We start from the raw sequence: 25,595 nt of genomic DNA, 5'->3' as shown, positions 1-25,595 counted from the left end.
CTGTCAGTCATCAACCAGTCAATTCATTCAGAAAGTTGTTTATCTTCTAATTTAGTGTTTCTTTTGTAGCAATTTAAACTCATTCTTTTTTCCTTTTCTTTTCTTGATGGAGAATTGTTTTGGGGATTTTTTTTGTTTTGTTTTTTTTCAATGTAGTCAGTACCTTTTATTTCCTACCTTTCTTAGATTTCCATAATCTTAACATCTGAGCCATTGCTGTGTTGAGGGATCAGCACATACCTGATTCCAGGGGTGGACCAAATCCAGCCCATGCCTGTTTTGTTTTGTTTTGTTTTGTTTTTCACAGAAACCCCATGCTGCTTCTCCACCTCGCCTCTCCCTGCAGCCCTCAGAACCAGCCCTCAGAACCCTCAGCAGTTTCGAGGGCTGGGGGGAGTTGATTCTTTTTTTTTTTTTTTTTTATGAATTTATTTATTTTATTTTTGCTGCACGCGGGCTTTCTCTCGTTGCGGTGAGCAGGGGCCACTCTTTGTTGAGGTGCGCGGGCTTCACATTGCGGTGGCCTCTCCCGCTGCGGAGCACGGGCTCCAGGCGCACAGGTTTCAGCAGTTGTGGCCCACGGGCCCAATCGCCCCGCAGCATGTGGGATCTCCCCCGACCAGGGCTCGAACCCGTGTCCCCCGCATCGGCAGGCAGACTCCCAACCACTGCGCCACCAGGGAAGCCCCTGTTTTGTAATAAAGTTTTACTGGAACACATTGAGGCGTGTTCATTTACATATTGCTTACAGCTGCTTTTGTGCTACAGCTGCAGAGTTGAGTCGCTGTGAGAGTTAAGGAAAATTTTGCCGACCTCTAGATTAGCGCTTTAGAAAACAGTTTTAATATCCTCATCCAGGAGTTTAGGGGGAAACCTTTTATTTCCAAACTAGCAAATGTACGAAACATGTGCTTCTCCCCACATTCTGCAGCACATCCCAGGCAGCTGCACCGGTGGGTCTAAGTTGGTACACAGTTTAAACCTGTTTGCTGTCCCTGCCCTTTGTCCTGCTTGTGAGGGGAGAGGGGATTTCTGTTACCCTTCTTTGTGACAAGGTCAGAGGCTTTAAAAATCTTAGTGTCACCATGAAGATGGCGGTCATGAAGCATATAAACATTGAGAAAAGAAATATGATATTATTGGGTTTCAGCTACGTGTACTTGAACCTGATACGCTGTGTGCATTTGACTGTTGCATCAGTGCCCTACAGTATGCAGTGCATAATTATTAACAGTTCGTAGACTAGGTCTGTAACATATTCCCAGACATTTAAGCAACATTTGGGGTTTATGCTTCCCACGTTGATGTTTCATTAGAATGACCCCAAATGTTTTGAGGTGTTGCTGTGGGGCTGATTAAATGAAATTGTATTAAGACCAGTATTGTTGGGCTTCCCTGGTGGTGCAGTGGTGAAGAATCCGCCTGCCAATGCAGGGGACACGGGTTCGAGCCCTGACCCGGGAAGATCCCACATGCTGCGGAGCAACTAAACCCGTGCGCCACAACTACTGAGCCTGTGCTCTAGAGCCCGCGAGCCACAACTACCGAGCCTGCATGCCACAACTACTGAAGCCGGTGGCGCCTAGAGCCCATGCTCCGCAACAAGAGAAGCCACCGCAATGAGAAGCCTGCGCACCGCAATGGAGAGTAGCCCCCGCTCGCCGCAACTAGAGAAAGCCCACGTGCAGCAATGAAGACCCAACGCAGCCAAAACTAAATATTAATTAATTAATTAATTTTTTAAAAAGACCAATATTGTTAATATCAAAATCCCCCTGACTTACAGCCACCGATAGATGAATCTACCCTGTGTGTATAAGTCCACATTATAGCCAGCCACATTACAAAAAAGTCTGTGTGCTTGACTTTGCTTATTCTATCCTAATTTTATGTCCCGTTTTTCCACAATGGGATTGGCATTTTGAGTAAAGCTTTTCAAATCCACGAAGGAATGTTTCTCATTTTCATATGAGACCCCTTATGCTTTTTCTTCTTTTTTTTTTTTAATAAATTTATTTATTTTCATTGCTGCGCACGGGCTTTCTCTAGTTGTGGTGAACAGGGGCTACTCTTCGTTGCGGCAGGCAGGTTTCTCATTGCAGTGGCTTCTCTTGTTGCAGAGCACGGGCTCTAGGCACGCGGTCTTTAGTAGTTGTGGCACGTGGGCTCAGTAGTTGTGGCTCGCAGGCTCTAGAGCGTGGGCTCAGTAGTTGTGGCGCACAGGCTTAGTTGCTCCGCGGCATGTGGGATCTTCCCGGACCAGGGCTTGAACCTGTGTCCCCTGCATTGGCAGGCAGATTCTTAGCCACTGCGCCACCAGGGAAGTCCCCCTTATGCTTTTTCTAAGTGGTTAATTTAATTTAATGTTAGGAGGGAATTTTTATTATAATCTCTGAACCTTAAAATTTAATTACTCATTAAAATTAATGGATTCATATAAGAATAGATAAAACTAATTAAGATTATTGTTTGTTCAAGTTGACTGATGGATTTCCTTGGTTAAAAGTGAAATACTGATTTCACTATTGCCCTCAAGGATGGCAGAAACTCTTATTTGCAGGGATAAGGAGCTGATGTGGCACCCTCTCCCCTTCCTGAGTACACACAAGCACCTTTCAGTGGTGAAGCCTGCTTTCTGTCATATCAGGTGACAAGGCTGGGTGTGATTAACTAGGGTGTGAGCTAGACCTGCCCATAGGGTGGAACACTTCCTCAGGGCTTCAGATCCAATTCCAGATGTCAACCAAAAGTCTGGTTAACCAGGTAAGACCCAGGTCTCAAGGGAATGACAGTGGGTCACAGGACATAATTAAGTAAAGCAGCTGGCATTCAAGGAGGTCCAACTAGCTTAGACCAGTAGGAGTTTGAGAGGTCGTGATCAGGGATCACATTCCAGCCCCTACAGGAAGATAGGAAGGCCAACCCCGAGGGCCTAAGGTACTAGACAGGTTTCTAGAGCAGGGAACTCCCCATAGAGAACCAGAAATCTCTGGTTACCTAAAGTAAACAGGGTCAAATAGAGGCCAGGCTTTTAGAACAGGGCAAAAGAGAACTGCAGTAGAGTCAGAGCTGGACAACAGGAGAGATGGCTTTAGAAAATCTGTTATTAAGCACGTCTCATATGCCAGGCAGTGTTCTAGATACTTTTCATTCCTTACAACAACTATTATAAAACAGGTACTGGTATTATCCTTCATTGTACAGATGAAGAAACCAAGGCACCAAGAGATTACACTTTGCCCAAAGTCAACCAGCTAATAATATAGAAGTGGTGTTAAAACTGAGGCAGTCTAATTGCAGAGCCCTACTCTTAATCATGACACTTTGCAGTCTTTTTTTTTTTTTTTTTTTTAATTTAGGCTGCGTTGGGTCTTCATTACGGTGTGCGGGCTTCTGATTGCGGTGGCTTCTCTTGTTGCAGAGCACAGGCTGTGGGCGCGCGGGCTCAGTAGTTGTGGCTCACGGGCTCTAGAGCACAGGCTCAGCAGTTGTGGCGCAGGGGCTTAGTTGCTCCGCGGCATGTGAGATCTTCCTGGACCTGGGCTCGAACCCGTGTCCCCTGCATTGGCAGGCGGATTCTTAACCACTGCGCCACCAGGGAAGCCCCACTTTGCAGCCTTGAGGTGAAGCGATTGTGTCTGGCTCCAGCTCCTCACTCACTGCTGCCAGACCTCACCTTTGGTCCTGGGACGTGTGGAGGGGGCGGGAACTGGGCTCTTTAACCCGCTGAGAAGCTGGGGAGGCCCTGGCTCAGCCTGACCTAGAAACAGCTGTGTTTTCAGTGCAAAACAGCTATAAAGTTAAAATGCGTCATAATATCACCAATAAATACAAGCAAGAGAGAAAAGGCATCTAGCCATTTGAGTTCAGCAGAAAATAAGATCCAAGTGGGGAAAAAATGTCACCTTAAATCCTCATCTGGAGAAACAGTTCGGGCTGCCCAGAAAAAGGAAAGAAAGAAGAAAACAACGCGGGGCAGCTGAATGAGAAGTGGCGCACGTGCTCACATTGATACAAGTGTTAGCACCGGAACTGTAAAGCCAAAAATAGAACCTTTGGAAGCAGTGTTGCTATCTCGGGGAACTCCTTTTTGGAGAATTCTCAGCTTTAAAAACTGCTTTTACCCATGACAATAGGGTTCGTAACGTAGAGAGAGCAGCAAGGAAGCTCTCCTATGGACTGAATATTTTATAAATAACATGCAGAATTAAGTAGAAAGTCCTGTATTCTACTTTCTCCACCCCTACCCCAGGCATTTTTTTTTTAATTCAAATAAGCTAATAAACATTATACCATATTACTCTACACTGAATACAAACAGATGTTTGGTTCCATAGTTATTTGCTTTGGGGTTTTTGTGGGTTTTTTTTAACTGAATATTTGAACGGGTTAGAAAACTGGTATTTTTGTCACTTTTTCCAAAATCATTGTTAAGACCCTACATACTCATTTCTGTGATTTCGAAAAAGCAACATTAAGGTCCAATGTACTACCTCCTTAGGCAGTATATTATGCAATAAAAATAGGATAAGGTCTCTGACAGAACCTTATTTGACTTATTGTAATGAAAATAATTTTCTACTAGTGAATGTAATTGTCCTCAAATTGATCTCCTGTTGCTCATAAAATAGTGAGGGTAACTTTTAAAGATAAGTAGAATCATTCTGGTGATTTTGACTAATCCTTTTGGTCAGAATTAAAATAAAATGCAAACATTAAAAACACAGTTGTAATAAATCTCTGAAATTTTTTAACAGCAGAATCCTATATTCTCATGTGCATGTTTGTGAATATTAAAGTGAAATTTATACAAAAGAAAACTCTAGGACTTTAATAAAATTAATTGTTGCTGTAAATAATCATTTCCTTAATTTTCTCGTCATGTATCTGTGGAGCTTTTAAATGGCTAAACACAGCAGCCAGTTTTACTTGCTGTAGAAACCATCTAAGGCTCTATTTTTTATCTTGTCCCTATGCTGAATAAGTACTGCTTAGTTTAGAGATTTTTTTTTAGAGTGCTAAATTCATATTGATTGCACCCTTTGCTTTGTTTCAAATAATAAACCTAAGTCAAATTATTTTTAACAATTACATGACTTCCTGAGTGATGAAGTCTGTCACATCACTTTCTAATTCAAAGTAGCTCTAAAAATTTAAACTGTAGGCCTTATTAGGATTCCTTATTGGTCTTAACTGCTATTACTAGGGGAAAAAGAAAAAGCTAAACAGGCACAAAAGACTAAGAACTTGAATTATAGCACCTACAGTTTCTTCAGAGTTAAAGTTTAGAGACCATTTTTCCAGACTCTTAGACTAAGAATAAAGTGAAGAAATGTCTGTGCCGTGTGTTAGTCTGACCGGGTCAGAGGCGGGGGCTTTGTTCTGGTAGAGTGTTTGGTGTCTTTAGGGGTTGATTTAGTTCCACTGAATTAAACTTTATGACTTTCCTGCAGGTGGATGAAAGCCAAACTGGAGAACCGGGTTGGCTTGGAGGAGAATTAAAAGGAAAGACAGGATGGTTCCCTGCAAACTACGCAGAGAAAATCCCAGAAAACGAGGTTCCTGCCCCAGTCAAACCAGTGACTGATGCTGCCTCCACCCCTGCACCCAAACTGGCTGTACGTGAGACCCCGACTCCTTCCGCGGTGACCTCTGCAGAGCCCTCCGCGACCCCCAACAACTGGGCCGACTTCAGCTCCACGTATGTGTAGGATGCTATTTCTGATGATTTTTGAAATCCCAGCTTAGTCATCTTTTAAGTGTTGTTATAGTCTTGGGTTGTACCTCTGAGTAATTTTCATGGCCACTTTCTCTGGTCTTCTGGCAAATGGTGGATTGCATTCTCTGACCTGGATTTAATTATATCATTGCTCAACAGTGATTTGCCCTGGGATAAAGTAAAGCCTATGACCCTTGTTTCGTTCAATAATTTGTCTGTATCTTACATTCTTGTGGAAAAAATGGAGAAATACAGTTTCCTAATAATGTGCTTGACACCCGTGACAGCAAATATTTAGAGTCATTTCCTGCATGGAAATAGCACTTTTTTTTTTTTTTGCTGGACAGAAACAGAAATTGAATTTAGTCATGTGGTTTTGAATAAGATAGAAAGCTGTTTCCTGGGAAGCTTTTCTCTTTCATCAGTCCTGTACAAACGTACAGCAGAGCGAAGAGATGTGTACTCTTGGCCACTGTTCGTGCTATGCCTTTGGTCATCAGGAAATGGCATTAAAAACAGTGTGTAAGCAGAGGTTTGAAAGGAGAGATGAAGCCACTGTCCACGCTTCCAGTTATAGGACTGGTCTAGGTGTGCAGTAGTCTAAAAATATTTTATAGTGGCATTCAAGTAAAAGGGACGTAATAAGTGTTTTTTTGTTGTTGTTTTGTTTTGTTTTTAAATTTTTATTTATTTATTTATTGCTGTGTTGGGTCTTCGTTTCTGTGCGAGGACTTTCTCCAGTTGCGGCAAGTGGGGGCCACTCTTCATCGCGGTGCGTGGGCCTCTCACTATCGCGGCCTCTCTAGTTGTGGAGCACAGGCTCCAGACGTGCAGGCTCAGTAGTTGTGGCTCACGGGCCTAATTGCTCCGCGGCATGTGGGATCCTCCCAGACCAGGGCTCGAACCCGTGTCCCCTGCATTGGCAGGCAGATTCTCAACCACTGCACCACCAGGGAAGCCCCAGAAATGTTTTAAATTTGTTTTCAAGTCTGATCATCTTTCAGAAGAAACAAATTGAAGACAAGGAGTCAGGGCATAATGCTGGAGAAAGATCAGGTGGAGGAAATAGAGGAGAGAGAGGTGAGTGATGACCAAGGGCAGGAGGAAGTGGAGGGAAGGATGTAAGGAATAGCAAGTTTTTCATACTTACATTTTCACATAAATTGTTGAAAGTGCTAAAGAAGGCCCTCCCTATCTAATCTCTGCTAAAAAGTAGTCTTTTATTAGCATGATTGAAACCAAGTTGAAATTCTCCTCTCGACTGTTTTTTTCTTAATTGAAGTATAGTTGATTTATAATATTGTGTTAGTTTCAGGTGTACAGCAAAGTGTTTCGGTTATATATCAGTAAGTCCCCTCATACGAACCTTCAAGTTGCGAACGTTCAAAGACACGAACGTGCATTCGCATGTCCAATCACGTAAGTCAGTTCACACGTCTGGTGTACATTGTCACATGGTTGTTCTTCTGTGTACTTTATGGTACTGTGTAGAGTACAGTAGTACAGTATCTTTATTTCAAGCCCAAGATGTCGGGAAGCAAGCGTAAAAGCAGCAGTAACGTAGCTGGTACTGTACTGTACTTTTCAAGGTATTATATTGTAAGATTAAAAATGTTTTCTTTATTTTTATGTTTGTTTTTTATGTATTATTGTGTGAAAAGTATTATAAACCTATTACAGTACAGTACTATATAGCCGATTATGTTAGTTGGGTACCTAGGCTAACTTTGTTGGACTTACGAACAGATTGGACTTTCGAATGAGCTCTCGGAACAGAACTCGTTCGTATGTAGGGGACTTACTGTATATATTTTTTCCGATTCTTTTCCATTATAGGTTATTACATGACATTAAATATAGTTCCCTGTGCTATACAGTAAATCCTTGTTGCTTATCTATTTTGTGTATAGTAGTTTGTATTCCCTGTCTTGATTTTGATTGAAAAGTTCTGACTTTGGAAACTAAAGCTTGCACTAAAATAGAAGACAAGCGCTGTGTTTTCCAGGATTTTGTTCTACTGTGGATCCAGTCAGTGTTACTCTCTTGCTCGATAAATGTGTGGTCTGCAGCTCTCCTGCTATAATTCCAGGCTTCTTATTTTCCAAACCCTGAATCAGGATGTGCCGTCTATCAAAGGAAATATTTTAATGTTCAAATTTGTTTATGTCTTATAAAGATTTTTAAAAAGTCAATTGAATTTAAATCTGCACTGACACAGATGTGTTTATTTAAAATTATAAAATCGCAAAATTAAAACCATCCCCGATATCAGGACAACAGGTTGCTCTAAGGATACCACTGGTAGTTACCATGGTATCCGAGCACATGGCCTGGTGCTTGCTGTGTGATGATGGGACAGAGAGATGGTATTACTAAGCACCAGCTGCTGGGCTGGCATGTTTTCACACGTGGTGCGAGACTTCTTCTTTGCTTATTTAGCATTGTCTTTACAAATGAAGATAATGATCACGTGAGGATGTTTCTCTGGGGCTTTCTCGTTACAAAGTATTTCTCTATGTGGTATTTCATGTGACCCTCACAACTAACCAGAGTGGCACAATATTGTTCCCATTTTATCAACGAGGAAATCAAGATTCAGAGAAACTACTAGAATTTGCCTGAGACCCATCGCTAATGTGTGACGGTCAGAGCCAAACCCAAGTCCAGTGCTCTTTCCCCCCTCCTTGTTCTTAAACAAGCCCCATGCACATCCTGGGTGTATGTTTATGGCGGGAGAAACGCCGGTGCATTGGGAAGTCCTTGCCACTCACGGTGGCATGCTTCGCCTTGCAGGTGGCCCACCAGCACGAATGAGAAACCAGAAACCGACAATTGGGATGCGTGGGCAGCCCAGCCCTCCCTCACCGTTCCGAGCGCCGGGCAGTTGAGACAGAGATCAGCCTTCACTCCAGCCACAGCCACGGGCTCCTCTCCATCTCCTGTTTTAGGCCAGGTAATAGCATCGATGGGCGCAGGAGGGCCTCGAGTGCCTGTGTGGGGCGGACAGATTCAGCCAGTGCTTGTTGTCAATGTCATTTAGGAGTAAGCCTCATTATATGCATCTGGGTCGGCTGGCAGGGCGGGATCCAGTTCACATTTTCCCAGTAGAGGGAATAGTGACAGTTCAGAGGATGGAGTTCAGACATTTGAACTCCATCTTGAACAGTGGGTAAGAGCTTATTAGGAAACGGAGAGGGCTGGCATGTCAGACAGAAAATACTGTGAGGGTATCACATCATTTTTAATCAGCTATACTCCAGTATAAAATAAAAAGTTAAAAAGAAAATAATGTGAGGAGAGGCTTTAGGTAGGAGGTCAGAGAGTGTTTCGGGAAAGTCATGGGTCAATACATTTGGCTAGACCATTGAATATTTATCAAAAAAGATAGACCGATTACAGATTAATGGGAAGCTCTTAAATGCCTTGCTAAGTAATTTCTGAAAGGGTAATAAATAAAGGAATTTATTCCTTTATTTATTTAATAAATAAAGGAATGGAATTTTTATAAATAGTCAAACCAAACAGCGAAATTGCCCGTCTGGCAGGCATTTGGGGGTCAGGGACAGTTTCTGCTCGGGGAACAACCAGAGTGAACACAGGCTCTGGGCAGATTCAAGTGGAGGGTGGTGTGTGCAGGAAGATTCGAGTCGGGGACACGGGGGCACTGACAACAGTTGAAGAGGGTGGAGCCCCAATGCCTGTGGGAGCAAAAAGGAAAGGAAAGGTCTGGGACTGAGAAAAAGATTTGACTTTACAGGGGAACAAGGAAGGCAGAAAGAGAAATTGATTTTTAGCGAGAAGAAGTTGGGTTTTAGACGTGTTAATTTTCAGGTGAGAGGGGGACAGCCAGGTCATTCTGTCTGGCCGGAATTGGGACATAGATCAGATCTCAGGAAATGAGTGAGCTCTTCAAAGGAGAGAGAGTGCACGAAGATGGAAATTGCACAGAGCGTGTGTCTCCTCTGACCTGGAAGTACGGCAGCTCCTGAGAGGAGCTGCCCCTTTTCTTTGCATCTGTCCCAGATCAGCAGGCGGCACAAGTGTCATGCTCAGCCGTGGTGACTCTGGTGGAGGGGAGGGCTCAGGACCAGGAAAATGAGGGGAAGTTGAAGGCTGTTTCCAGAAAGCGGGGGTGGTGGTGCTCATATTATTAAGGGCGGTGGTCCGGGCAAAGAGGCAAGTAGAACCTATCTGTGATCTGGGAAAGAGCAGGATAAACCAGATCGTAGAGGGATACAGAGGAAATGTTTGGTGGGAAAGTGGAAAGATCTGGTGAAAGGACAGAGAAGGAGCAGAGGAGAAGGAGGACAGGACGCAGCCACGTGGCCAGTGGAGAAAGGGACTGAAAAGTTGAGCACCAGAGAATCTAAGTGGAAGCAGCATTAAAAGCACAGAAAAGAAGACAGGCTTCTTTTTCTTCTGGGAGAGGAAGGGTGAAGAGAGGTTGGAGAAAGAGGGAAAGGAGATCAGGCTGTGCTCTGGGCAGCTTTTTTCAGGAGGGGCCCCTGAGGGCCTGCGGAGCATGCATGAAAGGAATTGAGTAAAGAAGGATGAAGCCTGACATGGCTGAATTTAACCTGAATGTGTAACTGGTCATCACACATTATCTTGGCTTTCTCCAGCAATACCGCACAGTTTGGGACTAGAAATAATAATAGTAACATAAGCCACCCCTGTTAAGATTATTACTCTCATAGCTGCTCCAAGGATACATCCTGTTACACTTTCTTAACCACCTTTTGAAGAAAGTGTCTCTGTTTTAGAGATGTGGAAACTGAGGCCTGGAAAGATTAAACAGTTGTCCAAGGTCACACAATTAGTAAGTGACAGACTTGGGATTCAAACCCGGAGTCCGTGTTCTGCCTGATTCCACGCTGGTTATTCAGGCGTCTCCACGTGGAAAGATGGACAGGGCAGGTGCAGCAAAGATTTCTCGGGGTGAGAGGTTATGAAATACTGGAGCCCAGGTGAAATGGCAGAGACTAAACGGAAGAGATAGAGAGGATTAGGCAACACAGAAGCGCTGAGATCCACGGCTCCGGTGTGAGGCGCCCTGCAAGCGCGAGGTGGGGACACGGCGGGCAGAGACTCTGTGGTCCTGGGGGGCATTTGGAATCCAGAGACCCCTCCTCAGTTCTGAAGACTGGGCGGAGTGTACAGTCGAGATGGAAGGAAATAGGGTTGTCATAGGTCTAAGAAGTCGAGAACCCACGGAGACCAACATGGAAGCCGAAACTCTTCGACCTGTCATAAATTCTCCACTTGTCAGACATAATCACAGTTAAGTGTCATTATGAAAATATCTTCTACAGGCAAGTCCAAGTTGGCTCTGAATGAACTGTCATTGGGCATTATCCCTTGTTCTTGTCCATTTACGTATATAATCGAAAGTTGACGTTGTTGTATTTTATAGTATTGTTTTAAGATAACTGTAACTGTTTTATGTTACAGTCTTAAAAAAGATAATAAATGCCTCACCCTGCCTTTCCAGCCTCATCTCCTACGCCACTCCTCCATGAGACTAGACCACACGCACCCCCAGATTGCGCTTCTCCTCCTGGACACTGCGGGACAGCATCTCGCGGCCGTGCCCTCCGCCTGGAGTGCCCTTCCTCCAAAGCCCTAGCTATCAAAATCCTTCTGGTCCTTCAAGGCCTAGCTCAAACGCTGCCTCCTCTGTGAAACTCCCCCTGTTGCCCTCAGGCAGCATTAATCCCTCTTTTCTCTCTGTTCCCCCAGTGAATAGTTGGAACCTCTTCTTAGCGTATTTCATTCTGCCGGGTGGTAGGCATAGTTGTTTGTATCTCTTTCTTCCTCATGAATTATGAGTTCCTTGGTAATAATATCATACTGCCCATTTTTATAGTGCTTTCTGGTTAATAAAGTGTTTTAACCTAAATTATTTTGGGGAGGCAGAGATGGCATTTTATTCATCTTTGTATATGGTTTGCATATAGATGTATTTATAGTAAACGGGGATTACAGTGGATTTATGCTTGCCAAACCCCTGTTCCTCTAAAAAGGAACTGAAACAAGCCCAATCCAATGCAAGGTGTATTTCCCTGTGTCCACCTAAACTAAGACATCAGTTAATTACCTTTTGAGATTTCATAAGGTTTCTGCTCTGGTATTAATCCCCCACTAAACACCCAAATCCGATTGGAAATTGGCAGGAGTGGGAGTGCCCTGGGCAACTTGAGACTTAAAATAGAACCCAAACAGAAAAGGCACACAGCCAGGTGCAACAGACTAAACACGACCTCCTGGCTTGTTTAAATGGAGAAATCTAGATGGCCCGACCACTGCTTTGTGAATAGGCTAGCAGATTTTCACCTCCACTTTTGGAGATAAACAGTTACTGCGAACAATGGCGCGCGTGGCACCAGTGCTGTGCTGAGGCAGGGTCCTCCGTGGCTGCGCGTGTGCCTGCGTGTGCCCATCGCGGGGGAGGAGCTGGTGTTCACGTCACCTGAACGGATAACAAGTCACAGAGTGATGAGAGGTCCTTTATGTTCTTCCACACAAGGGCGAAAAGGTGGAGGGGCTACAGGCACAAGCCCTGTATCCTTGGAGAGCCAAAAAAGACAACCATTTAAATTTTAACAAAAATGATGTCATCACCGTCCTGGAGCAGCAAGACATGTGGTGGTTTGGAGAAGTTCAAGGCCAGAAGGGTTGGTTCCCCAAGTCCTACGTGAAGCTCATTTCAGGGCCCATAAGGAAATCTACGAGGTATGTTTGTATTTATCTGCTTCTATTGGATGAAAACCATGTCAGGCCTGAAATTATTGTTTGCACTAGTTACGATTCATAGATAGGAGTTGCAGGATTATTTTGTCTTTAAACTGGATCTTTTAACTGCAAAAATTAGGGTACATGGCAACAGGGGAGAGCCTCTTACAGATAAATGGTCATTTTTTTCCCTTGCTCATAGAAGCCTGTATATCCTGTTTTTCATTGAATTATGCATGAGGGAATTCTACTCTGAGATCTGGAACATCCTTGGGGATTTGTTGGAGATTATGCCCCTCTTCATGCTTAGTATCTAATACTGTTCCAGACATACAGGACTACTTAGAGGCCCAAAGCATCTGGGAAAATTTATGGAAGAATGAATTATCTTTTTCATTAGGATACTTATAGCATGGAACCTTGACATAAAGGTTGTTGTTTAATTGTTCTAACCATGTAGATGGTCAAAACAAATTATGAGCTTCAAGAAGAGATGAAGAGCAAAAATATTGAATGAGCATCTGTCAGTCATGCTTTGAAATAGACCAGTACATTAGCTGTGTATCCAGCAAAGCAAAGTGCTGGCAAACAAGGATGTGAGCTTAGAATCAGGCCTCTGTGGCCCCTTGTGATGTGTTTTGACTTAGCTGAGTGCATCTATTTCAGCTGTAGATGATCAATGCTTTAAATGTTAAACAGTTTTTAAAAAGAAAAATCAGTGTCATTTGTACTGTTTTCTTTGAGGGTGAAAATTAAAATACTTTCCCCCCCTCTTCCAGCATGGATTCTGGTTCTTCAGAAAGTCCTGCTAGTCTAAAGAGAGTAGCTTCCCCAGCTGCCAAGCCGGCCGTGTCAGGAGAAGGTGAGAACCTGACTCAGATCATGTTCTTTAGAAGGTGGAGGGAATCGTGTAATACAGTGAATGTTGGAAACGAAGTTGGATCTCATGTTTAAATAGTTTACATTAATTTACGTTCATTATATTAAACTCTAAGGTAAAATGAGGTTTAGCGCTTTACAAAGTCATAGTACTTTATGGAGACTTTCAAAATACTATCAGATACATTGATCATAAAAACTGAATTTTCTAATTATGTTTGATTATGAGCCCTTTGACTCTTGAAAGAGGCCCGTCAGAGTCACTAAGGACCAAGTTCTCTGAGCATCTCTACAGCTAATTTGTGGTAGTTGCTATTTTTCTGACTTTATACAGATAAGTATTTTGATTTAAAGCCATAACTATACAGGTCAGTAAAACTGTCACAGTAACGTCAGTGCCATTTGTACCCCAAATGAAACAGAAGTTTCATTTCTGTGTTCCATGTAAATAACCACACCAGATTATTTAGGCCTAAAAATTGTATTTTGAGTGTTTATTACACAAATAATTAATTGCTTTATTTCCTCTTCTTCATGACCTAATCTTTCCGATTATATATGCCAATATATGGTATAGGTTTAAAAATTAACAAAACCTACATAATTCAGGCTCTAATGGTAAAAATCTCATGTCTTTTCTTCATTTGGTCCATGAGCGCTACCCAAGTTAGACAGGCTTTCCATGTTGAAGTATGAACAGTGTTTGTAGCTAACAGATGTCTACACGACTGTATAGTAGTTTTTCATAGGTTCCTTGAATTAATTCCATGAGGGTGGAATCTTTCGTTCAGTTTGTTTGCCATTATGAGACTTACATTCCTTAGAAACTTTGCCTTATGAAAAATAGAATTATTAAAGCAATTGTTTCAATGGAGACAGCAAGGGTTAAAATTTAATGGTATTTCAGATAGTAACAAAGTTACTTTTTCAAGAGGAATTTCAGAAGTAAAAAATTTTTTTAGTTTATAGGTATAGCTGTAAAACTTCATCATCACTGAACAAATCCAGTATTTTATTGTATCCAGTTTTTGCCATTACCGCCAAAACAATCATTAGGATAGTTCTCTTCATACATTCTTGTCATCTTAATGACTTTTTTATCCACTGTTAGGAGAACAGGCAAAAAGGTCTTTTAAACACAGCACATGTAGTCAGTATTATGTCAGGCAAATTATGTGTGCCTCCCGTCCCCCCACATTCAGTGTGTTATATCCATTCAGTCTCACTGGAGCACCAGAGTTTGTATCCTGGCTCTCTCACCTAGTGACCATTTAATTTTAGTCATGCCTTAACTCCCTCATCTGTAAAATTGGCATAATAATCACCACTTGAGGTAGGAAATTATTACAAGGCTTATGAGATAATAGTGTAAGCTTTTGGAATAAAGGTCAGTAAATGTCTGCTACTTTTATTTCCTTTTTGCTTCATTTCCTGGATTTATTGATAGTCACTTAAAGCAGTGAGCTTTCTCATCCAACAGCTGGGTTTTTTTTGTTTTTGTTTTTTTGTTTTTAGCATCTTTATTGGAGTATAATTGCTTTACAATGGTGTGTTAGTTTCCAACAGCTGGGTTGATGAATGTTGATTTGTTTTGAAACATTGTACAGAGGCCTCTACACTTGAGACCTCAATAAGTAGGTCACAGATGAACCACACACATCCTTAAAGTTGGGCAACAGAAGAGAGTTAAATTCTAACCTCGGTTGGCATTTATTACATCCATTTTGAAATGATTTAGGTATTAGAAATTTGAGGAGAGATTGCTGGCTTTCTGGAGGGGTGTGGGAGGACACTGACATCTGAAATTCTGAGAAAAGGTACTTAAATATATTAATGGACCACTTACCAATACTGTATTGAATGTAATCAGATTTCACGTAAACCAGAAACCAGATTAAATAGATGGTCAATTTGGGTAGCTCTTAAAATATGGGCTTGGGAATGGCCAGTGCCCTGTGTTACACATCTGGTGAAGAGGGTCTAAGTGGTGAGGAGCCCCCGCATAGCGGTCCTCATGTCTCCCTGTTTTCATTGAATCAGAAGGTCCTCGCAGATGCCTGCGTGCACACAGGGCAAGTAAAACCACAGTCTTTCCCGTCTCCTTGGTATCTTCTGCTGCAGTATGAAGTTCAGCTAGAGTTCACGCTTCTGAAGTTTCTTAAGCATTTCGAAAGTGACTTCAAACTTTGGATCCATTTTAAGAAAGTGACTTTTAAGTGCAGGAATCACTGGGAAAAGTATTGATTGCCAAGGATCCAATCTTAAATGGCCAAACATGAGCTAAGGAACAAGTAACGGAACAAAATGAAAAGGGAAGGGTCAGAATATTGAGAAATCAGAAAAAGGAATATATTAATGAAAAAACAATGTCTTTATTCAAGCTGCCAAACTTTGATTTCCTTGTGTGGGAAGTCATTTTTCCAGTTTTAACTGTGGAGGTGTGTGTCACCAGTGCTGGAGGGCTAAAGACAGAGAGGCTTCTGTTCTGCCTTGTACGTTTGGATGACCTTGTATCTCGGGGTCTGCTGGCCTCAGCCTGCAGGTCAGCACAGCGAGGCTGAAGTGGCCCCTTGGAGAGCTGCCCACATTAGCATAAGCATTAGGAGGATTTGTGTTTTTTGGTGTCTGTTTTAGCTTTCATTAGTGCCTCCTGCAGAGGCTCTTATAATTAGACAGTGGAGTCCTCCATACTAAATTAATTGACATTAAGCTCTGCATTTAAGGATTATCATATGAAATTTTAGCAAGAAACACTCCATCCATCATCCATCATAAAACGAACTTTTCGGGTAAATGGTGTTTTGTTGTGTTTTTTTGTTTTGTTTTGTTTTGTCGTTTTTTTGGGGGGGGGTTGCTTTTTGCTTTTTAAAAAACACACAAAGGCCTAGGATAAAATGGACAAAAAGTGGAAATAAGAAACGTATGTTCATCTTTCCAGAAATCTTTTATTCTCTACCTAGTGTAGTGTCTAGAATTTTGTGTCAAATGATCTTTCTGAGAGTGTGACTTGGTTTCTAAGCCTTAGTAAAGTCAGCTGTTTATAATTCAAAAGAAAAACTTCCTCTGGAATGCACATCCTTCACATTCAAGACAGTAAAGAACATTAATTCTTGTCCTTTACGACTAAATTACATGAATAATCAAATGTAAGAAACTGTGATTTGTCTTTTCCACTTGTTCAGAAAGGCGTGATTATTTTCTGGGATTGGGTAGACACTACTTTTATCAGCAGTCCACTCTACCTGTTTATACTTGAATGACAAGTAGATGTCCGTTTTTAACTAAAGAATATATATTTTAAATTTTGTGTTCTAACAGCTTCCTGCCATCTGTGTATATGGCACAATAGGACTTAAATTTTCACCGAGGCACTTGAATAATGAAAAACGTGTCTTATTTAATTGACAAAAAGGATATACCACGTCTAAAAGGTTTCTAAAATGGTGACTTGGTACCTTCAAAAGTGAATTACAGATATTTGATGAGCTCACCAAGGAGCCTGCATGTCAGTGTATCTAATCCAGTGCTCAGCATGACCTAGGTACTCAGTAAATGTTAGCTAAAAGTGAACGTGAAAACCATTTTCATGTGAAAAGAAACCATGGCGTTAAATCGGAGATCACTCTCAGTACTGGTGTTGGTGGACATGCAGTTGGGTTTTTTGTTTGTTTGTTCCTGGTCCTGGGTCTTCACAGGAATTGTCTCCCAGGCTGCAGTTATTGAATTTTTATGTGCAATCGGGGAATTTGGAGCCCAGGGGGTTCTGCAACTCTGAATTTTATCAGTGACTAGCCTTTCTCTTGAATGGACCTTATCCTAATAATTTCCTTATTCATAAACTTGCTTTTGCAAAGTTGTCTGGGATTTCTGTAAACAATCAAGCTCTCTCCGTATCTCAATATTTCTCCCCACCAGAATTTATTGCCATGTACACTTACGAGAGTTCTGAGCAAGGCGATTTAACCTTTCAGCAAGGGGATGTGATTTTGGTTACCAAGAAAGATGGTGACTGGTGGACGGGAACAGTGGGCGACAAGTCCGGAGTCTTCCCTTCTAACTATGTGAGGCTTAAAGATTCAGAGGTAAACCCACATTAACTGTTTCCTCTCCCTTTCTGTGCAGCGATTCTCTTTTCAGGGAGTCATGATGTTTGCCGGTGGAACATCATTGTTGGGTTTTGCTAAGTTCTGGAACGTGACAGCAAATACAGTGTGACCTGTAATTGTTTGAAATTGTCTATTGGTGCCGCAGGGTCAGCCTTGGCTTCCCAGAAGCAGAAGAACCCCCCGGGGCTCAGTGGAGGCTGATCGTAATGAGGCTGGTCTGCGTCAGCTGGGATAATAATACTCAGGATTCATCTCTATTCCTGAATGTAATTGACTTAGGATTCGGAGTAAATATTCTAGATTAAGTCTTCAGGGTCACTGATTTGAGAAACCCCAAGAAAGATACACAGCAATATCTTGACCATGTAAACAAAAGTATTTTGGTGATACTGGCCCCAGAATATTGGGCAGTAGAGAGTTTTTAGAATTTGTATTTTTGCCTACACAGTAGGAAGACACAAGATCTAAGAAATTGGTACACTTTGGCTAGAACTTAGTATCTCCGTTGATCAGAGACTGAATTTATTTTAAATGCTGTTATCCTTACCAATTGGAAGTGTCTCCCCATTGTTGTTACTGGGTCCCTAAAAATTCAGTTGCATGAAGTGGCCTTGAGATAGCACAAGATTAATGAAATGGTGGTGTGGGCCTACTAGAGTATGGGAGCCCATCTCGTAGTGGCCAATTTCAAGTTAGTGGGAATTTCGGGTTATAGATGTAGTCATTTAACAGACCCATAGCTGCTTGGGGAGCGAAGCTGGGCCTGGTGATAAGCTATGGTAGTTATGATAGTTCTACCAGGTCAGCCTTCTCACCTTGCCTGCAGTTCCTAGGAATAGTTTTATTTGCTGGTTGTTTTTTTTTTTTTTTTTTTTTTTAAAGAATGTCATTGTTGTTTTGGGGTTTTTTTGTTTGTTTTCCCTTGCTTTGGTCTTGAGAGCAGCTTGCTGAAATTCCCCTGGAGGGATTTGCATAAGTGTTTTACCCTTGGAGAATTTGGCAGAAGCTGGAAAGAAAGTACTTCTTTTCTGTAGGACAGTCATTGTATTGTCCTCTGCAGACCTGGAGAGGGAAAATTCAACTCTTCTCCAGGCCAGCCAGTTATATCCAATAAGAACCATGGAGATATTTCAGGGGAGTAGAGGGAAAACATTAAAAACTAAACTGGATTTCTGCTCCCATGCACAAAACCTCTTAAAATGGCTTTACCTTTGGGATCAGTTAAACACAAAAGCCATTACTAGTATTATATTTTAATAAATTAGAGTTTTCTACCAAAAACCATCCAAAGTCAGTAAGTTTCAAAAAATGCACTGTGACATTTTCTAAAGGTAAGTTGAGTTGTAAAGTGCTTTCTTAATCACAGTCTTAAATATCAGCCACAGAAGAACTAACAGTGCTAAAGATTTTAGACATTTAGCAACGTTATTTCATAATAAAAAATCAAAAAAGGCAGCTCTTTCATCCTACTTGGACATAGACTTCAATATTATAAGGCCATATCCCGCCAAACTTAAAAACCAGACCCAGCTTCAGATACCAAAATTGACCCATGGACAAGGGGGAGGTTGTCCTAAACCTGCTTCCCTTCTCTACACGAGCAGGGCTGGAGCACGTAGCCTGGATGAACTTTTCTGCTGCATTCTTAAGAAGCGCCAGGATGGAACCTGGCCATCTGACTCCGTCTCAGCTTAAGTGCTGGCTGTGGTGTTTAAAAGGGAGCACATTGAAGCTGCTTGAATTCTATCACTGGGTTGCTAATTGCTTTGTTCTTTTTATGGACTAGAGAGAGTATATTTAAGCCTGTACTGGGAAAGTAACTGGTCATTTGGAATCTTGTATCATTAGTGTTCCTTCATTTGGATATGCAGCCTATAAAAATTGCAAGGAAGATGAGTATTGTATAACTTCGTTAATACAGAAAGCATAATCAGAGTAAACATTTTAATTCAAACTTTCCCTGCCAAATGGTTATTGAATTTCACTATAAATATAGGTAGGTAGGGACAATGATAAGTTGTGTTCCTGGTAGATAGTTACATATTTTTATTCTTAAAGTTACTCCCATTTAGTTAATTAAGCCTTTTGTTTTGTTCTGTTTTAATTGGAATACTTAATTTACTGGAAGATAGGGACACAAGAGTGAAAATTAATCTGGAGTAAAGCACTTTGCAACGGCAGATTACGGCCTGGCCCCTGTCCCAACTGAGTCTCTGCTGGCTTGGCTTGCTCAGCTGGTTTAAAATTCCATGAGTATCTATGAAGGAATTCAACCCTAGAGCACTTTTGGAACACTTAGTAGTTGGGGAAAAAAAATGGTCTGCTTCTATGAGCTGTGTGTCCAGCATTACAAGAGAAATTTCAGTGTTTAAACAGTGTAAGGTTTGGGTGGAAAGGATATACAGGAGACTGGCTGCCTCTTTGGGTAATGGGATGGGGGAAGGGGTGTTTGAATTGCCACTGTACTGGTTTCCTTCTTTAAAAAAAAAGAAAGCCCTAAAGCAAATGTACCAAAATATTAATATTTCCATGCATTGTTAATATTAATATTAATTTAATTAAAATATTAATATTAATAATATTAATATTTTCACGTATTTAGTCTCTAGTATATGGAGACTATAATAGACATCCATTGCACTCATGGATGTCTATTATAGTCTCTGTACTTTTTTTATGTGTGAAGTATTTAATAATTAACCATTTGGACATCAAGCATGAGCTTAGTGTTTAGGCTGTAGACTATAACAGTCTTCCTGGTGGGGCAGCCCCTGTTTCACCTGACCCAGGGACTGGATGCGTCCATGTTACACACAGTCAATACCTGAGCCCTCTGGGGTCCTACAATGCCACTTACTTTGCTAATTTTTCTCTTAAGAAGAGAGTTAAAGCTACACGCTTTTAAAGTACTTATTTCGCCCCATGTTTTCCTTGATACAGATCGTAATGTCAGGAGATACAATGCTACTATGTTTCCCCAGAATGAAAAGGGGAATTTAGGGGCTCATGCGGGCTTGTGTCATCATTAATCGTTTTTTAAGTTGCTTGACCAAAACTCTTCAGTATGCAAATGAGACCTTCTGCTCTGTTTTAAGGGCTCTGGAACTGCTGGGAAAACAGGGAGTTTAGGAAAAAAACCTGGTAAGTGACAAACCCTGATGCTTATTTTTCAATATTTTAAATGTAATTGATAGTTGCTCCCAATCTTTGTTTATTGGGGCCAGAAGCCTTAAAAATGAAAAGAGAAGAAAAGACAAAAGAATCTGTCCGAAGAGTGGTTGGAGCAGATCCTTTCCTTGAAATCCATTAATAACGTATTTATAGATGGTTATGAAATATGGCTGTTGCCTCACACATGGAGAGTAGGGACATTACCAGACAGAATGTTCTCTTGGAATGTGAAGAAATAATTCAGGCAAGATGGTGGGAAGTTGTCATGCATGAACCTGTAGGATTTGGGGTCAGCAGCTGCTTAGTCCTCCTCTCGTTAGGTTCAGGAAGCCCTTGTTCATTTCCTGGAAGCATATTCAGACCCAGGACATAAATAATGGAGGAGATGAGAGAGCAACACGTATTATCAGAGTGCAGGTCCTATTAATTTAGAAGCCATTGGGTGGTTTTCCTCAGGTACACGGTGAAGGTACAAAAATTATAGTCATCCCTCTGAACTCAAAGTGTTTTAGTTTATTTAAACAAAATCACATATTCTATAAATAGAAGCCTGAAAGAAAGAAGAAAGAGGCAGATGTGAAATCATACGGTTGTATGGCCTGTCTTCCTCTCTAGGTCATTTGAGCTTTTTTGCTATTACAGCCTTAAGAAATTACAGGTTGAAAGAGTCACCGCAGTGCTGACAGGGATGTGTGTATCTGTGTCTGGTGCTCAGCTCCAAATGCGCTTACCTGGCAAGGAAAGGTGGGTTTTTAGGTAGTTGTAGGATTTTAGTCTGACTCAGATATTGGACCACCCCGGTCAAATCTCTGTTTTAACCAGGAGTATGCTACATTTTGAATTGTCATTCCAAAGGGTCCAGAGGGGCTTAACTTTGCACTGAAACCAGCGAGCTGCTCAAAAAAGCTGGAAAAGACAGAAAAGAGTGTCAGGGCAGGTCACTGGCTGGGCAGGTCACTGGCTACGCAGGCCAGGTCCTTTGAGGAGTAAGAACATCAGGGGCCAAATAGGACACTAATTTGGATCTTTTCCAAATGGAAAACTCGTGGAGTCTAGAGCTAGTCCTTGGCATGTTGGGGGAGAATTCTCATCCCCGGCACAGATTTCCCAGCTTGAGCTCTCAGTGGAGCCCACGTATGTGTAAGCTGGGCTCTTTCTCGCTTCCCCTGAGCTCTGGGATGCATCTGTCAGGGCCAGCCCGCACGAGGACGGCCTGGCACTCCTAGCATGGTGGCCGCTTGTTACAGAACAGGGTCCTAGGGGGCTAATGTGCCTTCAGGGAAGCAGGAGCGTGGGCCTTTCCCCTCTTTCCTTCGGTCTGTCTGTCTGTCTTTACTTCATTCCTTCTTTCTTCATCTCTTTCTTTCAAGAACAGTTATGATGGGGAGAGAGTGGAGAGGAATAGAACAGTCTGTTCTGTCTTGCTTCTAGAAGTTCACAAGGCCGTCGCTGCGGATACGCCAGAATTCAGTCAGAGGAGGATTTTTTCCTTTCGTAGTCGACCTCCTGTGCCAGGAGAAATGTACTTTTCAGAGCCTGGTCTGTGGTACTGCTGGAACTTTTCCCATGAGACTGTTCACATTCAGGAAAAGTACAGAACTGTTTACATTTTTTTTTTCTGTGCTGAATCGTTGTTTTGCATAAAATCCCTCCTCTTGACTGCGGGATCGTCCTCTAACTTGAAATAAAAAGAAGTAAACTTACATTGATGTGATTCCTACCTGATATTCAGGGATCACCCTCAAAATGTGAGCCTCAAAGGAAATGGTCTTGTGGGTAGAAGAGAGAGTCTAAAGAAAGTCGTAACATAGAAAGAAATTAGCTAGTGCATGCTCCTGGTGGTTTCTGAAGAAAACAGATTTCTCTTTCTACTGTACTTGGCAGGTGGAAAAGGTTCACTTGAGTTCCTTGATTCGCTCAACCATCCTTGACTGGACCATGTGCTAATAATAATCAGCACTGTGTGAGGGCGGAGGGCAGTTGGGGATGAATGAGGCCCAGCTGCTGGCATCGGGGTGTTCTTGGGAATTGGGGCAGTGGAGGTAGGGTGCGGAGTTGGGGGAGAGTGGGGAGGTTGTGGAGGCAAGTTGGTATGTTCTGAGAGATGAGGGGGTCCTCGAGCAGACCGGGCACAACCAGAAGACAAGCCCAGCTCCTGAATACTGCATTTGCCGTGTGGTCAAAGAAGGGCCACTGAGCCTTCTTCATTTAGTAGAAAACCAGCCCCGTACACCGGCTTTGACGATGTTGACCCGTGAACCTGGGAGGTGGCTGTGTCTTCTTAAGCTCTCCTTTTCCTGACTCTAATGGTGCGCTGCCATGTTTGGTCTTGTTTTCCAGAAATTGCCCAGGTTATTGCCTCCTACACTGCTACCGGTCCCGAGCAGCTCACCCTGGCCCCTGGTCAGCTGATTTTGATCCGAAAAAAGAACCCAGGTGGATGGTGGGAAGGAGAGCTGCAAGTCAGTGTCTTTTCCATTTGTTTAAAATTCTCTGCCCAAATTTCAATATGCAAGATCTCAAAGGGACACCGTTTCATTGCAAAGTACAGATAACCCTGCACCACCTACATCCTGCGTTTGTGTAGTGAGAGATGCCACGTTATCTGGATCCATTCGGTTCCTAAGCTTTGGGCAGCCAGGAACAGAATTGTGAGAGCTAAGCATTCTTCTGAAGATGCATCTAAATCTGTTGGATTCTTGAGTTCAGACAGTGAGTGGTGGGATAGTGAGAATTCATGATGGAGTCATCCGTAAGTCACAGCGTTGTAGGAGCGGAGCTTTCCATCAGCGGTGCTGTAAGGTGTGGTACCATAGTAGCCTTTGCATTCAAAGCCACATCTGTACGGCACAACAGTTTTAGTTCTTGTGTGTGTTTGTGTGTGTGTGTGTGTGTGTGTGTGTCCTCAATTCATCATTCTGTCAAGGCAAACCTTGGTCAGGAAGGCAAAGGCCTATGTTGTGGTGAGGTAAAGAAACACAGCACCTTTCTGTGCAGCTAATTAAAAACTAAAGTGCCGGGAGAGTGAAGAGTGAGCTGGTGGACTGAAGAAATGTATCTTGGCTGGAATAGAAGGCACTTTTGGCCTGGAGTACCCAAAGGCAAAAGTTCCCCTGGGAGCTTGCTGGTGGGCAGCCATAAAAACCCTATCCAGCAAGGAGGACGAGATACAGTTTATTGGCTCAGGATTCCACTGGGGTCCTGGAATCCACACCCCTCCCCTTTTTTTTTTTCTAATTTTTTTTTTAATGATTGATTTTTTTGGCTGCATGGCTCGCAGGATCTTAGTTCCCCGACCAGGGATTGAACCCGAGCCCCAGCAGTGAGAACGCCAAGTCCTAACCACTGGACCGGCAGGGAGTGCCCTCCACTCCCCCTTTTAATATGTCTCTTCCTTCACTGGGTAGGAGGAGGCCTTCCTCAGACCGGTGGGTCTCATTTCTTGTAGAGAGTTGTCACCTCATTGGCTTTCCCATCCATATGTGACTCCCCTGTTCTGAAGACTTAAGGGGTGTCCCCTTGACATATATACACTAATATGTATAAAATAGATAACTAACAAGGACCTGCTGTATAGCACAGGGAACTCCACTTCGATGTACAGTAGAAACTAACACAGCATTGTAAAACAACTATACCCCAATAAAAATTTTTTTTAAAAAAAGGGGGTGTCCCCACTGGCCCTCCTCATCAGCCTCTCCTCAGATGCCCTCTTCCCCTTCCAGCATCCGTCTGACCAGTCTGACCTCTCACAGCGACATCTCTACTCCAGCCTCATTCGGTGATTTGCTCTCTTGAAAAATAGCAGCAACCCTCAGACCCCGATGCCTCACTGCCTTTGCCCATAGCGCCTCCCCACATGGTCATCTCCACTTCTCCCCCGTTCCTCAAGAGCCGGCCAAATCCCACTTCTTCCGGAAGCTTTCTATGACCATCCCACCAGAAGCGGCATCTCCTTCCCATGAACCGTGGTGGCCCCGATGCCTGCACCACTCTTGGTATTTAGTGTTGACGCAGATATTATTACTTCCGTGCATATTTCTTACTTCCTCTTGTAGATTATCAGCTCTTTTAAGGCAGAAACCATATTTTTTCAGCCTCACGCTCCTTGTACCTTGCTCAAAAGAGAGTCCTGAGTGGTTCTTACAATCCACAATTGCCGTGCCCAGGGCGGCTTCTGGTGCTTTCACCAGCCCTTCTCCCCTGTGGACACACAAATGAAGAAATTGCCAGTGAGCTCTGTGTTCCGCCCTGGTGAAGGTGCAGGGACGGGAGAAATGGTGGGGTCGTTGCGAGACCTATGGCAGTATATACTCAATAGATTAACATGGGGGAGCCTTTAAAGGAGTGGCTTCCACCATTGGTGGATTAACTGTGGATTAGAGCTTTAGTCCTTGAGCCAAGGTCATGAAATCTATCAGACTTCAAGGAAAGTGAAATTTGATCTGCATTCTAAAAGTAACCCAGAAGTATCCCTCTTGATAAACTGAATCAGATGAGAGGGCAGAGGTAAGATGGTGGCAAGTTTCCTTTTCTCTTAATTTTATTTCCTTATTTTGGGAACAGGTAATATACTCACATGGTTTCAAATTTTTAAATTACAAGGGACTTCCCTGGCGGTCCAGTGGTTAAAACTCCGCGCTTCCACTGCAGGGGGCGCGGGTACGATCCCTGGTCGGGGAGCTAAGATACCGCATGCTGCGCGTCGTGACCCCCCAGAAAATAAATAAATAAATAAATAAAAATTACGAAAGGGAATTCAAATGTCTCCCTCCCACCCTGTCCCCAAAGGCAGCTGTCTTTATCAAAGCCTTGCTTCTAGAGGGGGTGTGTGTGTGTGTGTATGTACGTGCTGTAAGTTAAGTTCTCTGCTCCTGGTGGTGTGCAGAAGGGTAGTTATAACACTTACCATCATCCCTAACTAGAGTCTTCATCTCATAGAATTGTGTCAGGAGTGCAAGTCTTGGTTCGCCAACTTCATTATAAGT

General features: G+C 42.7%; 1 protein-coding gene across 4 annotated transcripts in view; it reads left to right on the top strand.

The window, feature by feature from the left end:
• Positions 1 to 25,595, top strand: part of ITSN1 (intersectin 1) — a 227,964-nt gene that overhangs the window by 141,581 nt on the left and 60,788 nt on the right. For 2 of the 4 annotated variants that reach the window (XM_082395043.1, XM_082395039.1), the window contains exons 20-26: positions 5,454 to 5,701; positions 8,513 to 8,672; positions 12,246 to 12,451; positions 13,231 to 13,313; positions 17,246 to 17,412; positions 20,532 to 20,577; positions 22,948 to 23,069. In XM_082395043.1, coding sequence (XP_082251169.1) covers positions 5,454 to 5,701; positions 8,513 to 8,672; positions 12,246 to 12,451; positions 13,231 to 13,313; positions 17,246 to 17,412; positions 20,532 to 20,577; positions 22,948 to 23,069 — 1,032 coding nt within the window. The remainder of the gene's footprint in view (positions 1 to 5,453; positions 5,702 to 8,512; positions 8,673 to 12,245; positions 12,452 to 13,230; positions 13,314 to 17,245; positions 17,413 to 20,531; positions 20,578 to 22,947; positions 23,070 to 25,595) is intronic. The other 2 variants (XR_014245461.1, XM_082395040.1) reach the window with 2 other exon arrangements.

Source organism: Balaenoptera borealis (assembly GCF_965194805.1).
Source record: "Balaenoptera borealis genome assembly, chromosome: 5".
Classification (NCBI taxonomy): Eukaryota; Metazoa; Chordata; class Mammalia; order Artiodactyla; family Balaenopteridae; genus Balaenoptera; species Balaenoptera borealis.
Note: the sequence above shows the minus strand (reverse complement) of the source record. Positions and strands in the feature narration are given on the sequence as shown.